At 40.6% G+C, this 15,153-nt stretch overlaps 1 protein-coding gene across 2 annotated transcripts; it reads right to left on the reverse strand.

The window, feature by feature from the left end:
* Positions 1–953: 953 nt before the first annotated feature.
* Positions 954–12,594, reverse strand: zgc:63863 (TBC1 domain family member 20). 2 transcript variants are annotated; one of them, XM_028597531.1, is made up of 10 exons: positions 12,392–12,594; positions 11,181–11,235; positions 10,184–10,314; positions 9,996–10,076; positions 8,593–8,779; positions 8,397–8,498; positions 6,304–6,445; positions 5,356–5,540; positions 4,089–4,198; positions 954–3,258 (listed from the first exon to the last, which is right to left on the reverse strand). In XM_028597531.1, exons 1-10 carry the CDS (start codon positions 12,459–12,461, stop codon positions 3,077–3,079), a joined length of 1,245 nt encoding a protein of 414 aa, XP_028453332.1. In that variant the 5' UTR covers positions 12,462–12,594; the 3' UTR covers positions 954–3,076. The 2 variants fall into 2 exon arrangements, with proteins under 2 accessions (XP_028453332.1, XP_028453331.1); XM_028597530.1 differs by having other exon boundaries at positions 6,289–6,445.
* Positions 12,595–15,153: the final 2,559 nt, after the last annotated feature.

Below are 15,153 nucleotides of genomic sequence, written 5' to 3' on the forward strand. Positions count from 1 at the left end.
TTTATGTCTTAGGCAGCCAATCAAGTGCAAGCAAGGAATACATGCAAAAACTGCTTTTTAAAAATTAATAAAAACAGTTTTATATCAATTGCCTGTTTCCAAGCATCATAGATGAACAAATGCATACTATCACTTTAAAAACACAGCCAGTGGTAACAGAACGTACTTCACTGCAGAACAAGCAGTTTGTGTAAAAACAGCAAGAGGCCCATCAATGCCAACCATGCAGCATACGCCTGTAAATGTTCCCTGAAATGTATTATTTCAATCTTAAAAGTGAGCTGCCGCATGAGCCAAACATAGGCTAGCTGTTCCTCCTGTTTCCAGTCTTTGTGCTAAGCTAAGGGGCTGCTGGCTGTAGCCTATTTAACGTACTTTAATTTAGACCCTAGAGTGGTATCAACCTTCTAACTATCTAACTCTCGGCAAGACAACCATCAAGCATGTTTCCAAAAATGCTGAACTACTGTGATTCATAAAGACAGTATTTTATATGTAAAATAACTGGATCACCTTTGAAAATATAAACCTCAGACTGGTGATTAAAAACCATAATAATCATTTTTGTACTGCCCCACATGTTCATTTTAAACACACATTCATAAAATCCAATTAAAAGTTTCACCATTAAATAAAAAGCCAATCAGATTGTTCCTCTGAAAATAAATAATTAGACTGATGACAGTTTATATTGAGGCACCTCGAGTACCCTAACAAAACAAAAACACAGATGCCCAGCCTGTTATTGCAATTAATCACCACACACACACACACACACACACACACACACACACACACACACACACACACACACACACACACACACACACACACACACACACACACACACACACACACACACACACACACACACACACACACACACACACACACACACACACACACACACACACACACACACACACACACACACACACACACACACACACACACACACACACACACACACACACACACACACACACACACACACACACACACACAGCTTGTCAGACTGAAAAAGTGGAACATGCAGAGGTCTATTTGAACAACCACTACAGCTTACTGACTGACTAGATGTCTGAACTGCCTCGTAGGCCAGCTGACTACCTGAGTTACAGGCCATTAATTGATTTATTGACTCTCTAATAAAATCATTGAATGATTATCACCAATCAAAATCGCTGCAAATGGCATTTTCTGAAGAATGCCTGACACTAACTACTAATGGAGTGATAGATTGATTGACTGGTTTGTTAACTACTCAGCTCTGCAATCCTTCTCAGATCGCCCTGAGGCTAGAAATGGAGTACCCTAGATTTGTACTACACATGTACTACAGTAATTTTGTACAAAAAAAAAGCACAAATCAGTTGAATTCATACACTAAAGAGCAACTAAAATCAACAGGGTAAACTTCCCATCCAATCTGACTTCCTGCAAAAATGCCAAAAATGCATATCTAATGACGGAGAAAGGAGGGATGAGAGTGCTCTGACTCCAGTGAAGTTGTGTTAACAGATGCAACTCTGCAACATACTGGTAAAAGCTGATGAATATTTCAGAATATTGGTCGGCACACAGAACATGGATTGCTGTTTGGAGAAACCCCTGTGCCCTGTAAATATGTATGTACCTCAATTGGAAACAGCCTGTATTATTAACTACAAGAAAAATAAAAACCCAATTTCACATAATTAAACTAATCACTGTAGCTGTAAAATGCTGAAGAGAAAGATAATGAAGAAGAACTGAGTCCATGTACTGTTGTTCTGTTGCTGACTGCTCAATGTGGATGTTAGCGCAAACCCAAACCTCTTAAATATTTTAAGAACGTAAAAGTACTGGTCTCTTCCCCATATTCATTCAGCAGTGGTACGCTACCACAACAGCCAAAAAACATAACAAAATATATATATTTCTATAACTCCTGCAAAATGCATCAGCAAAAGGCCCACTGCTTGCATTGAGTGCAGCGTGCTAACCATGTGTAATGTTTACATTTTGGGGCAGCAGCAACTCATCTTGTGCGTCAAACTCGACTGTAAATGTAACTCGCTGACACCTGGAGTAAAGCAATTAATACCAGTGGCTCACAGGCAAAATCACTCCCTCCATCTTTCCCATTTCTCCCCTGCTCTCCTTCTTTGCTCATAACTGGAAGCTTTCAGCAGAAAACACCGCTCTTTAATAATTTGTATTCATGTGTTATCGTGCTGGCTAAGGGCACTTTTGGCTCTTAGATATGGCTGCTGATCCAACAAGCGCACTAAAACACTGTCAACAGAAATGCAACGAAATAAGCATGACAGTCTAAAAACGAGTTATCAGCAAAATAATCAGCTAACAGCAAACACACAATGTAAAATGTTACACTGATGGTACCGTGAGCAACAGCCTGAAAAAGCAAGATGTGTTAGTATCTCACATGCATGGATAGCTAATGAGACAATAGGCCCCTGGGCACAAACATGTAAAGGCCCCCACCCCTCTTACATAGGAGCAAGATCCCCAGACTGAGAGACACCTTACGACTGCAAAACAATGTGTTAACGTCTTTTTTTTGGTCATTTTGTAGTTGTTTTGTGTCTCTTTGTGGTCACTTAGCATCTCTTTGTGGTTGTTTTGTGGGTATTTGTGGTGGTTTCAATGACCCTTAAAGCAAACTGTTAACAGTCACTTCATACAGAGGCTCTGGGCCAAAAGGTCCAAGCGGTCAGAGGCCCCGGTAGGCTTGTTCAGTTATCCATCCATGCTCACATGTGGTATAAGGTCTGGGGTACCCGCTCAGACACAGACAACACACATAAACCTGCTGACACACATCCTGAGGCTGGCTAGTATCTAACATATGTTCAGTGTGGTTGAGTAGCAACAACCTGTTTGGCACCAAGATAACTGACCTCCTCCTACTTTTCTGCAACGTTTCCTCTCAGCAGGAGAGACAAGCTTCAAGTCTTCACCGTCTTTGTTTGTGTGTGTAATCTTTTTTTAATTTTATCTATCTGAAGAGCAGATATGTGTCTGCAGTCGCCATGTGTGTGTGTGTCTAACAGTCTAAATCCCCACCGCCACGTCAGAACAGTTGGAGTAACACCTCAGGTCCCCAGTCCATAGCTGTCTGAGCCACAGCGAACACGGCCGCCCCGAGCGTAGCGGACAGCCCCCACACTGCCATCTTCACAATCGTGTTCCCCTTCCCACACAGCTGGCCGCGGTCTCGGGGCAAAGCTGCTTCCAGTCCTGAGTGTCGAGAGGCTACGAGCACAGAACAGGAAGGAGGGGTCAGATTGTGAGGAGCGGACACATGGAGGGGTCAAGAGGATTCATTTTGTTACTGGGATTGAAAACAAAAAGGATCAAGGGATGTCAAAACACAAGGAGTAGAGACAAGAGGGGCAAAAGTATTAAACAACCAATCTTGCTCCATGATCTGTGCTAAGAAGTACTCTCACTTTAATTACCAAGAGGCCCAAAGAGTTATAAACTCCACTTAAAGTTAGCCAACATTCATCACTTGTTTAACATTTAGACAGCAGGTTGTCTCTTACTGACTCCCATTCATTGTCTGCCACAGTGAAATCAGGAGGTGCTCTTTCTGTCCGTTACGCACCTCATATTGGATGCTGCTAATTGAATTTTGATGAAACTGCAGGGAATGATGTGCATCAATTTTAATATTACATTGTTTGGCCCGAGGGGAATGTTAAAGCATATTTTGATTGCCTGTACATCACAGACAATATGTCAGAACCCACTGATCAGATGCTCACAAAACCGACGGGAATAACGCATCTCTTTGTTCTGTTCTGGCATATTGCACTTGATTGGTCTGATGGGGGTACTACATCATTTGTTTACTTGTTATTGATTGGCCCAAAAGGGGCATGTGTAAAACATGAAGAACTGTGGATCCATCAAGTGTTTGTTCTTACAATCTCCCAGTCAATAATTATTTGTTCCCCAACTTCAAAGAGCATCCAAAATAATTCACTTTTACTTCACTCATCTGCACGTGTGTCTGTACTGTCTGTACGTGTGCAGTCCTTCTTTAGAGTCAGTATTGAGATTACATTTACTATTTTTACCGTGTCTGGAGGTGGTGGAGCCCTGGGCCTTGGTGAGGCGTTGGAGAACTGAGTCGGGCCTCTGGTGGAGGGTGGAGAGTTGAAACGCCTGGAAGGTGTTGATGGACAGACTGACAGAAAACAAAGGAAGAGAAGGATGGAAAGATGGAGGTGGGGAGAGTTAGTCGGTGATGGAGAACAGAGTCAGGTCTAAGGTGAAGCATAGGCAGCTGGAATGACGTGAAGAGATGGACTGAAGGATCAACTGATGGATAAAGACAGGTGGGGGGAAGACAATTTGAGAGCTCTGCTAACTCAGTAGCTCTTGTAAATAGGACGCTATGGGAGTAATGCATTATGGGACATCTTTCAGTCAAGGCCTTGTGTCAGTGATGTCACTTCCTCTCCTGAACAATGACTGTAAGTAACACTGAAGGACAAAGAGAGAGAGACTGATGGAGAGACTAGTGTAGTTGTGAATCTAATGTTTCCTCCTCGATAATACAAAATGTGGAAAAATGGTCACACACTCACTCTCACACACTCACTCTCACACACTCACTCTCACACACACACACACACACACTGTTTATAGAGCACCCCCTCTTGGTTACTAAGGAATTACATGATGTAATTCCTTAGTAACCCCCACCTGTAATTTACATCACAAGCAAAAACATTTGTATTAGTGTCACATGTTCTGATGAAATTCTCAGGTGCAGGAGCAATTAGTCAAGTAATTGATTGAGTTTATTGACGGATCACTTTCAGACAACAATTTTGACAAGTGACTAATCGTTTAAGTCATTTATTTTCAAATATCCACTGTTTCCAGCGTCTTACATGTGAAAATTTGCTGGATTTCTCTGAGCAAGTCATTTGAAAATAATAAATGTTAGGTTGTGATTCATTAACAAAAAACTGATGTACTGATTAAGTGGTCATTCAAATAATCATGATTTGCAGCCCTAGATGCAAAACCACTCAAGTAAATATCAAAAAGAAAAATGACATGCATGCCTTTTATTAAAAGGTTTTTCCCACTTGCTTGAGCAGAATGCAACAATTATTATTTATAGAGCACAGTGGGCTTTACACCTTCTATCCTTAGACCTTCGATTTTGGTAAGGAAAAACTAATGTATAGATTAAAGTGCTCATAATTATGATTATTGCTGAAGTATGACCTTGCATGACACCTCATTCATCTTATATGGATGCATAGTAGGAACATCATTATTATTATTATTATTATTAACAATGTTTTGTTTAAATTCTTGTCCACTCACCTCTTGCGAGACTGCAGTGCTGCCCGCTTGGCCAGTAGAGATGGAGGGTACTGGTCAAACAGGTCCTGGGCCTGGCCAATCAGGAGTTCATACGGGAGGTCCTGGGGGATGCGGGAGAGGAGGTGGTGGACCATGGCCATGTCGCACTCAGTCGTCTTCACCTCCTTCTCTCTGTACAACACAATCTGTGGAGTAGAGGATGGGGTTAAAGGTTTTTCTGGGTAACCTTGGAGAAAAAGTGAATTAGATTCTACACACTGTACACTGTGTACCTTTAGTGATACTAATGAGGCAGAATGAGAGCTTTGCAGTAAAATAGGCAGATGAAGAGTTAACCCTCATGCTGTGCACTGTACTCAGCCTTGGAGGAAACATGAACTTCCTTCTACTTTGTTGTTTCACACACTTCAAACAGAACTCTCCCTCTGCCCAGCCCCTTCGCACAAGCACACACACATTAAGATCTTCAACTGCAAAAGAGCAAAATGAACACAATAGTACATGCTAATTAACATGCAAAAAAATGAACACCCATTTCCACAAACACACATGCACACATAAATGTTCCAGCAGTAAACATTTCTGCCAAAACAGTTGGTTTGAGCACCACGAGAACAGGTTTTCGAGAGTAACAAGTGAAAAAAGTCACAAATATGAAATGCTTTTCCTCTGTAATCTGTTTATCCTTCTAGGTCAAACATCAGTCAACTATCCTTGTCATTCGGTTTCCTGATGCAGTCCTTTTTCCCTCTCTTTCCCATTTTATCTCTCCCTTTGTACCCCTCTTTCTTTCTCTCATCTGTTCATTAGGAGGTATCTAATTAACTAGTCCAGTGACTACACAGTACTCTGCCTCACAGTGTGCATGAGTACATAAGTGTGTGTGTGTGTATGTGTGTCCTGGATTAACAAAACAAAGTCACTGTCTCTTACCAAATTCCCTCTTACCGTAGCGGCCAGGTAAATGGGCATCAGTGGGTGTGAGGCCAAGAAGAAGTCGTAGAGTCTCATGGTGTGTTTGAAGTCTGACAGCACGTGGCCGTACCAAGTAATGAGCCAGGATAGTGCGAAGATGGTTCCCACCTCCGCTCTAAAAGAAAACGACAAATTTATAAAGAGATGTTAACATAAACAGAGGAACACACGTGCAATGCTTTATTTTTAACATTTATTTAACCAGGAAAGCCTTACTGAGATGGCTACAAATGCAAATATAAAATCACAAAGACAATTTTAGCTTATATATTTATTTATTTACAGTATATTCAGCAATAATATGAAAACATGTAGGAAGATCATACTGTTTTCCTGTCCTGTTTTCTAGGCACCTACTGGTTTCATCACATCATAATCCATCACAAAGAGCAAGTCTCTCAAAGTTGATTTTCATACTGTAATCGAAAACCAATGGTACACCCAGCGGTGTGCAGTACTGTACAGTATAAGCAATTCTTAGATAAAATATAAGAAATGAACTGGTGTGACCCAGATAACCTTAGCCAAAAAAGAAAAGAAAAATGTCTAAGCAGAGAAGCTGAGATGCCCTGACTTTTAATCCCTAGAATGGTTCAAACGCCGCCGCTGGATCCAACGATTCCCTCCCTGAGAAACTACTGCGTTCTTCAAACATGTCTTTAAAAAGGTTTGTAACACAGGTTTTCCCTTAAAATGTGTAGTCTCCACATTTTCCAGGGATGATGACATCATCATCATTACTTTCTCAGACTTGACAAAGCTCCTCTAGAGCCACAGAAGACATCATACAACATGAGTGGTACTTTCTCTGATTTGTAAACTGAACTGATCATAAATTGTAAGGCTTACTCCAAAGGTCATCAATCTTGGGGTTTGCCAGATTTTTAAAGAATTGGCTTTATGAATTTCTAAGAAAAAAAAACATTTTCTTCCCTCCTATGCCCTTCCCTTCTCTGTCTTTGTTGTGTGGAAAAATAAATATGTAGAAAAGGTAGGTAGTTTTTTTTGACAGTCTCAAGTAAATTGGATACTCTTAGAGGTTGATGAATATTAGATAGGAACACTCAGGGAGGAAGAAAGATATGTACAACAGAGTGACAAGTGAAAAGAAGTAGGGGGAGTGATGGACAGGGGAAGGGGTAAGGAGAGGGAGAAAAGGGTTGGGAGCATACGCGATGAGAGGGACATAAAAGAGATAAAATGAACTGGGAAGAGAGAGAAAAGGGAAAGAAGAAAGGAGGAAACGATAAGAAGGCAGGTAAGGGGAAGTGGAAGTGCTCACAAAAAAAGAGCGTTCCAAACTTTGAAGTCTGGTGTTGTTTATCCTGCCGTTTTTCTGCGAGAGCAAAGTCTTGTTTTTTGTGCTTTTTCTGTTTGTGTGAGCTTCTTGTATGCGAGTTGACGGGTAATTTGCAAATATGGAGGATGCCAGCACAGCATCAATTATGAACAGGCAACAAGACAGCAAAGTTACTGAAGACACACACAGGCAAGCATGTACGTACGCACGCACACATCAAAATTCCTTTGAGGACACATTTCATGACTCTCAAACATCCCAAATCCTAGTCCTCATTACAAATGCCAACATTGACCTACAGTAACTAGTTGTTTAAATAAACTGCAAAAAGATCATGAATCATGTTTTGGCTAATTACACCTAACAAATAAAAGTAAATGTGGTGCACACCTTGCACAAACTGCTCTGAAACAGCTGTTGGACCATCTGACACGAGAACTCCCCAATTAGATTGAGTTCCAATTCAAACACAAACCACTCCTCCACCTTTTGTCTCTCTGTGAAGCTCTCAGGTGAAAATCAACACTATGATGCCCTCTAGTGGTTTTAACTTACATTACCATGTTTAAAGCAACTTACAAAAAGTACATTCAAAATTGAGTGTGTATCTCTCTACTAAAAACAGCTAGAAGTGTGTTCAGTGCAGCAGTACAGTAGTGTGTGAGTGTGTGTGTGTGAGAGTGTGTGTGTGTGTGTGTGTGTGTGTGTGTGTGTGTGTGTGTGTGTGTGTGTGTGTGTGTGTGTGTGTGTGTGTGTGTGTAATTACCTGATCATGAACTCATGTAGTTCTGTATCAACCTGTTCCAATATAGGCATCAGATAATTTAAAATGTGTTTAGTGCTGTCCATGGTAGGATCCATGAAATCCCTACAGACAGAGAAAACAGTCAGACAGATAATTTGTAATATAGTTAGTTAACTGTGTACTGTGGAGAGACAAAAAATAGAAAAAAATATACAACCTGAGATGGTGATTGGACAGAGTGTCCAGCATGGCGATGGCCATCCGCTCCCCAACTACCAGCAGCAGAGTGACGGCCACATCGTGGTAGCCTTGGTAGTAATGGAGCTGAGGGCTGCATTTCAAAACCTCCAGTATGATGTCAATCAGCTGCTCCTGAAGAATGGCTTTCTCTGTGGCTGGCATACCTGAGGGAGAGCCAAGGATCATAAATAAATACAATGTTAATAGAAAAAAACAACACATCCAAAAACAACTAGGAAATGCCTTTGATTGGCATTGTAGTAGTCTTGCATTGCCAGACCTACCCAATCGTCTTGGGCAGACGCATCAACGGTGCCTCTGCAAAATAGCCTCGTGAAGGAACTTGTTTTGGGGGATCGTGCAAATTGTTTTAGTCGTGCGACAGAAAATTCAGATTGGACAGAGAGTTGATAGGTTCGATTTACCCTGCAGAGATCTGAGGAGCAGTTAACCATAGTCCTCATAAATCCACCAGAGTTTAGAATGCCAACACAAAGAAAGCAGAAGGTGAGGGACATCCAGCCGAAAATGAGGGACATCCGGCGGAACTTCCGACGGCAACGGAACTATCCCAAAAATAAAACGTCGTCGTAATAGACTAACATTGTAGTGAATAGGTCAACACAGGTTATCGGAGTGCTTATAACCAGGGTTTTACACAGACTGCTCAGTTGTGGTGTGAAAAAGGTAAACGTAATTCCCTTGCACAACATGTGCATAAAACATCAAGTTTAACTTCCCAAAAGTACAATCTGAAAACATATTCATGCACATACACAAAAGTGCAACAGCAAAAAGACATATTATGCATTAACGTAGCAGCTTAGTATACAGACATAGACCAACAAAACTAAATTAGTCAGTAAGTCAGTAGCTTTTCCCAAAAAATAACAATGTTTTGCTTCCTCCTGGCAGAAAGCTTTATATAGTCAACATCACAATTAACTTGGATTGAACTGACAGCTTCTCGGTTAGATAAGACACTTTTCTTTGTTGCTTTCTCAACTTTGTGATTTTGGCTGACGACACAGGCATCTTGTTACATAAGAATATTCAATGTTGCAGCTTTTACTCAATACTTCAATAATTATTAAGCCTTGCCAGATATCTGCATGTTGCTGGAAGTACAGGGGTACAGTTTGATCAATGGCACTGTGAGCTAAGCTGCTATCTTTAGAGATCACACACACACACACACACACACACACACACACACACACACACACACACACACACACACACACACACACACACACACACACACACACACACACACACACACACACACACACACACACACACACACACACACACACACACACACACACACACACACACACACACACACACACACACACACACACACACACACACACACACCTTTAGGGAACCGCTTCATGGACCTCCTGACATCCAGGACTACTTGGTTGTAGTCCTTGTGGCTCTCCCTCACATCTCGACCTACAACAGAAGAAATTGTATTATTATTGTTGTCAGTATTAGTAATTGTAAAAGTATTATGTAGCACATATCAACCCAGTAAATTTTAGCATCAATCAACTACTAACCAGGTTTATGGGGTAGATCATACACATTGATGTTCAGTAGTTTGGGCCAGACTTTCCTCCTCAGTTCATCAGTGAGCAGTCCTCCCTTACTGGCTGCTGCTCTCCTCAAGGTCTCAATGTCCACTGGATCACTGCACATTCAAAAGTCAGAATTGGACAATTGACAATGTGACAGCATGATGCGTGTCCACATGCCTAGGTTAAATGGACAAAGAAAACGGTTGTTTTGTTCTTTTGCAATTAAACGTGAATTCACAAAATCAGCGTGCTCCATTCTGCGTGAGCTTTTCTGAGCCATTTGCCGAAGCAGGTCCCACATGGCTTCTGACACTAATGTCTTCATGATCCACGTCACACTATTCCTCTGGGCACATGTGAGTAATCTTTATGTGTGAAATTAGCATAGCAGGGAGTGATGAAGGTCACTGTCTACGGATAAATGCATACCATCTAATTGTGGAACAGCGAGCAGCAGAGAGAGGGCTATTCCCACTTGGGAAAACACATCCTGTGGCTCATTGCTCTGGTGCTAATGGAGGCATTTTTTATGATGAAAACTGTCAAAACTTTATAGATTTCTAGAAATGTTGGCATATCAAGGCTGATTTTAAAGGAAAGCTACTGTGGGGTAAGAACCTTGTATCTACTGGGCAAACCTTATTACACAGGGTCTTGTGTTAAAAAAGGATTCTGTGGTATTTCATCACTAGAACATAATTGTTAAATGCTATGTATTTGTACTTCAGTATTTCTCAGCCATTCAAATAAAAAATCATAGGGTCTCATGATTAGCAAGATAGCTCATTTGTAGCCGTTTCAGGTGAGGAATGCTTTGAATAACCATAACAGCAATCCAGAGGGTGTTTGGACTGAATGTGACAAACTTGTAGACTGGGAGGAAAAATTAATGAATATGTCCTCCTGGATGCCATTCAGGGCAGAAGAAAGAGAAAGCATCCTTAACAAGCAAACTGTAGCTGATAATTATAATTTTAACCTGATCAAAGCCTGATGAATCTCAGCCAACTTCTGTTTTCTTCCACAATGTGGTTCTGTAAAAGAAAGACAGAGATGAGGAGGGAGAGCGAAAGGTAATAGGGTGAGAGAAGAAGGGATGGGGAGGAGGTGTGACAGAGCGAGAAAGAAATATTTGAGGAATAAAAATAAGACAGTGCATGGATAAAGTAAAGGGCAGAGAAAAAGAAGGAAGGAGACACATAGGAATGAAAAGAAAGGGAAAGAGGAAAGAATGACAGATAGATGATGTGGAGAAAGAGAAAGGAGAAGACATCGAGGGAGACGAGAGATCATGTTGGTGTTATAAATACAGGCTACCAAATGGAACACATTACAGACACATACAAAAACTGTTTGTAGTGTTGGGAGAAATAATTAACACACATTTAAAGTATGACTTTTTCAAAGATATTTGTAAAACAAAATTGATAATTTTTGTAGAACTTTGTTTTTTTCTCCTCAACATAATTGCAGAAAAGATTTGAGGTGTTCCTTATTGTATCCCTATTGAATAATTATTTTGACGCCATTAAGTGCCTTTCATGCAAACAATGCCTTACAATGACTGATTATAATGAGTCACATATATGACCGTAGTTATGTAAGTGCTATGCAGTGAGTTTGGATCAAATTCAAAATAAGGTGTTTGGATGACATGGGCTGAAAGGGTTAAACCAAAGTCCAGTATTTATAGTGATGGCATAAGTGATGGCGGGTTGTTGTTTTTTTTACAGTAAATAATGACATAATTATGTCCATCGTCCTCTCTCTGGGGAACAGCTTTGACAAATTGTCAAGTTGGCTGACGGGCTGCCACGCAATCACCACTGGTAGATCAGTAGCTGACGTTTGCTTACTTTGACAAACGTGTAAAACAAAACAAAAAAAACATTACAACTGGCGGTTCGATACAGGTTAGGACAACAGCGGGCAACTTATGATTCGTGTCTTGTAGTTTGTGTGACTGTGAGCTGGCTGCAGTAATAGTATTAAGTTAGCTGGCATTTGGCACTGGACAGGTTAAGTTCCTGTCTGTAGGCACGTACACGTTCTGTAGATCGATATAAGTAAATATACAGGCTGGTTTAATGTCTAGCTTTGTGTGGCTAGACTGTATCATAGACTGTAAAAATCGGTATTTATGTCTAGTTTAGTGAACACTACCTAGTTAGCTAACTATCTGTTGGTTACCTCTTGTGACAGATCCATTCCCATTCACTCCAACTCCAGCGTTTTGTTTCTTCTTCTTTAGCCTTTTCATCCCTTTAAAAGCTGACTTCCAAATGAACACGTTTGTGTTGTGCCATAGGCAAATTAATAAATAAAAACTAAGTCTCTAAACAGGTGAAAACACTGACGACATTTGGCTTTACGTGAACGTTGCTCTCAACAGCTGTCCCTGAAAGAATCATACTAACGTGAGATCATCGCGCTACGCTCCAATTGGGCAGATATGACACGCAACACAGCGCACGAATGCCATTGGCTCCCCATCGGCTCTCACTGCAAGCGGACTTGACTGTGTAGTTTTGTAGTTCTGATATTCGGGGAATAATGGACTGTTTTATTTTATGTTATAAAGGCATTCACTTGATTGAAATGTCTTCCTTGACACAATTACATACTATGTTTCCACAAGGCGACAGTAAAGCACTATATGGCAGTTGCTATTTAATATGAAATGAGTATATTATTAGAGTTCAAGTTTCAAGTTTTTTGTCATTTGTAGATACAATGGAATGTACTGGCCGAGGGAACATGTCAATTTAGCAATAAAGGCACTATAGTCATATAAAAGGCAAAAATGAGATAAAATGACAAAGTAAAATGTACGATGTGATGCAAAATAAATAATACTATGTTAATATGATATAATGGACAATAGTGCATGTATTGTGTGCACTACTTTTCCTCTTCTGAGTGTGAATAATATAAGATGTATATTCACAAAAATGAGAAAACAATGATAATGACAGTTGCAAAATCCTACATGTGGAACAAAACCATAATACCAGTTTAAATACGGAATACCAATATTTATATTTAATTTCAATTTTATATTGATTTATTTTTGTTAACTTTAATTCATTAGAATTGATTAAAGTGCAATGGTGGGATCTGTATTGTGAAGACCTTATTGTATAGCATTATTGTATTGCATTACATGTACTGTATGCCTACTTACATTAAAGCTGTAAGTACAGTATAGCCATATTGTTGATATAGGTGAAATCAATGCTCTGAATGTTTTGCTTCTGCACACTAGTTATCGGGTCATTTTAGGACGTAGGGCTTTTCCCAATTCCCAAATTTGTACCTCCTTGACTCCTCGATCCTCCAGCTTGTGACCCGGAAATCATTCTCCATTCTCCATGTTGAAGGACGTCCCAATTCCTAAAATGCACATCAAGGAGCGAGGATCAAGCATCGAGGCTCCTCGGAGGAGTTATAATCGAGGATACATTGATGTATCCTCGCGAAAGACTTTTCACCTGCAGCATGTTAACAAAGAGGCGTGACAGAGTGAACTGAGGAGAGAGAGCGAAAAGGGGAGAGAAAGATAAAGAAAATGGGAAACAGAGAGAGCGATAATATCCGCGGCTCCGTGGGTTCATCTAACGTTACGGATCAGGCCGGTCAGATCATACAAATTAACATTCTGATTAATAGCGGGTGGGTGAAATAATACACAATCAACGAGGAAATATTGTTAACGTTCTCTAAAATGTGAACATAACAGAGCAGAGCTGCTTTTGGACAGACAGCTTCATTTGTAAGTGCATCTAAGAGACACTTGAGAAACAGAAGCAACTTCATAAGGAGTAATTCAGAATCTAAAGGTCTAGACCTTTAGATTCTAGACCTTTAGATTTTGTTTCATCTGTCCAGTTTATAACTACAGTTAGTTTTGCTGCTTAAATATCCGACAATAGGCCTATCAGCTGCAGTGACATTGCTGCGCGCATGGAAACGTTTACAAGCAGCATATCTAATCATTAAAGTAGGCTAAATCGTTGTGGAAAACACTCATCAGGCTAAATCAATACAATAGCCTACACCATTTAAAAAGCAACGGAGCCTCCAGGGACTGCCAAGGGCCAGTTAAACGTTCATGCGGGTTTCTAAATCAGAGAAAATAATTCAGTCAGGTGGGTGGAAGGTGGAAGGTGGAAGATGGAAGATGTTAAACTTACAGGCGGATTTGGTATAGGCTATAAACTATTATAAATATATAGGCCTATGTGTGTATGTGTGTGTGTATGTGTGTGTGTGTGTGTGTGTGTGTGTGTGTGTGTGTGTGTGTGTGTGTGTGTGTGTGTGTGTGTGTGTGTGTGTGTGTGCTTTAAATACAACAAATAAAAATGTACAACCCCGTACATTCTTATCACATTTTGTCACATTGTGAATTGAACTCAAAGTACATATATAGAAGTTGTCATGAACACGGTCCTGCTCCTCTGACAGAAATCATAAAATGCAGCGTATGACAAAACAATGGACAGCTGATGCAGTTTTGCTGCACGTCATATTTAATTGACGTGGCTTTAAATGACGGCTCTGAGGCAGAGCTGCCTCGTGTTTGTTAAACGCCTGTTGCCTCGACTCCTCTCTCCTCGAGGCTCTTCCTCGATCTCCTGTGGGCGGGACTAAGACACGAGGAGAGGAATCGAGGAGAGGAATCGGGGATGCACAAACTGGGAATTGGGACACGGTTATAGACTACAGAAGCAGTAGCAGAAACGTAAATTGCCCTGAGTTTTGCCTCGCAGGTCGGACTTGGTTGCATACAAACCCCGCCTTGACACTATACTAAAACTAATTTCACATTTACATAAAGACAGACAGACATTCTTCTCCAGACTGCAAGAAGACCTTGACTGGATTCTATGGGGAATAAACACATAGGCCTATTGTAAGTAAGTATTTCTTCAAAGTATATCGGACTAACTGGG

This window comes from Perca flavescens, chromosome 14, assembly GCF_004354835.1.
Source record: "Perca flavescens isolate YP-PL-M2 chromosome 14, PFLA_1.0, whole genome shotgun sequence".
Lineage (NCBI taxonomy): Eukaryota > Metazoa > Chordata > Actinopteri > Perciformes > Percidae > Perca > Perca flavescens.

Coding starts and splice junctions, on each gene's coding strand:
- zgc:63863 (XM_028597530.1), bottom strand. CDS start 12,461: ATGAAAAGGCTAAAGAAGAAGAAACAAAACGCTGGAGTTGGAGTGAAT. Junction 10,315..11,180: donor ATTCATCAGGCTTTGATCAG/GTTAAAATTATA, acceptor TTGAATGTGCAG/TGATCCAGTGGACATTGAGA. Junction 3,259..4,088: donor CTCCACCACCTCCAGACACG/GTAAAAATAGTA, acceptor CTGTGCTCGTAG/CCTCTCGACACTCAGGACTG.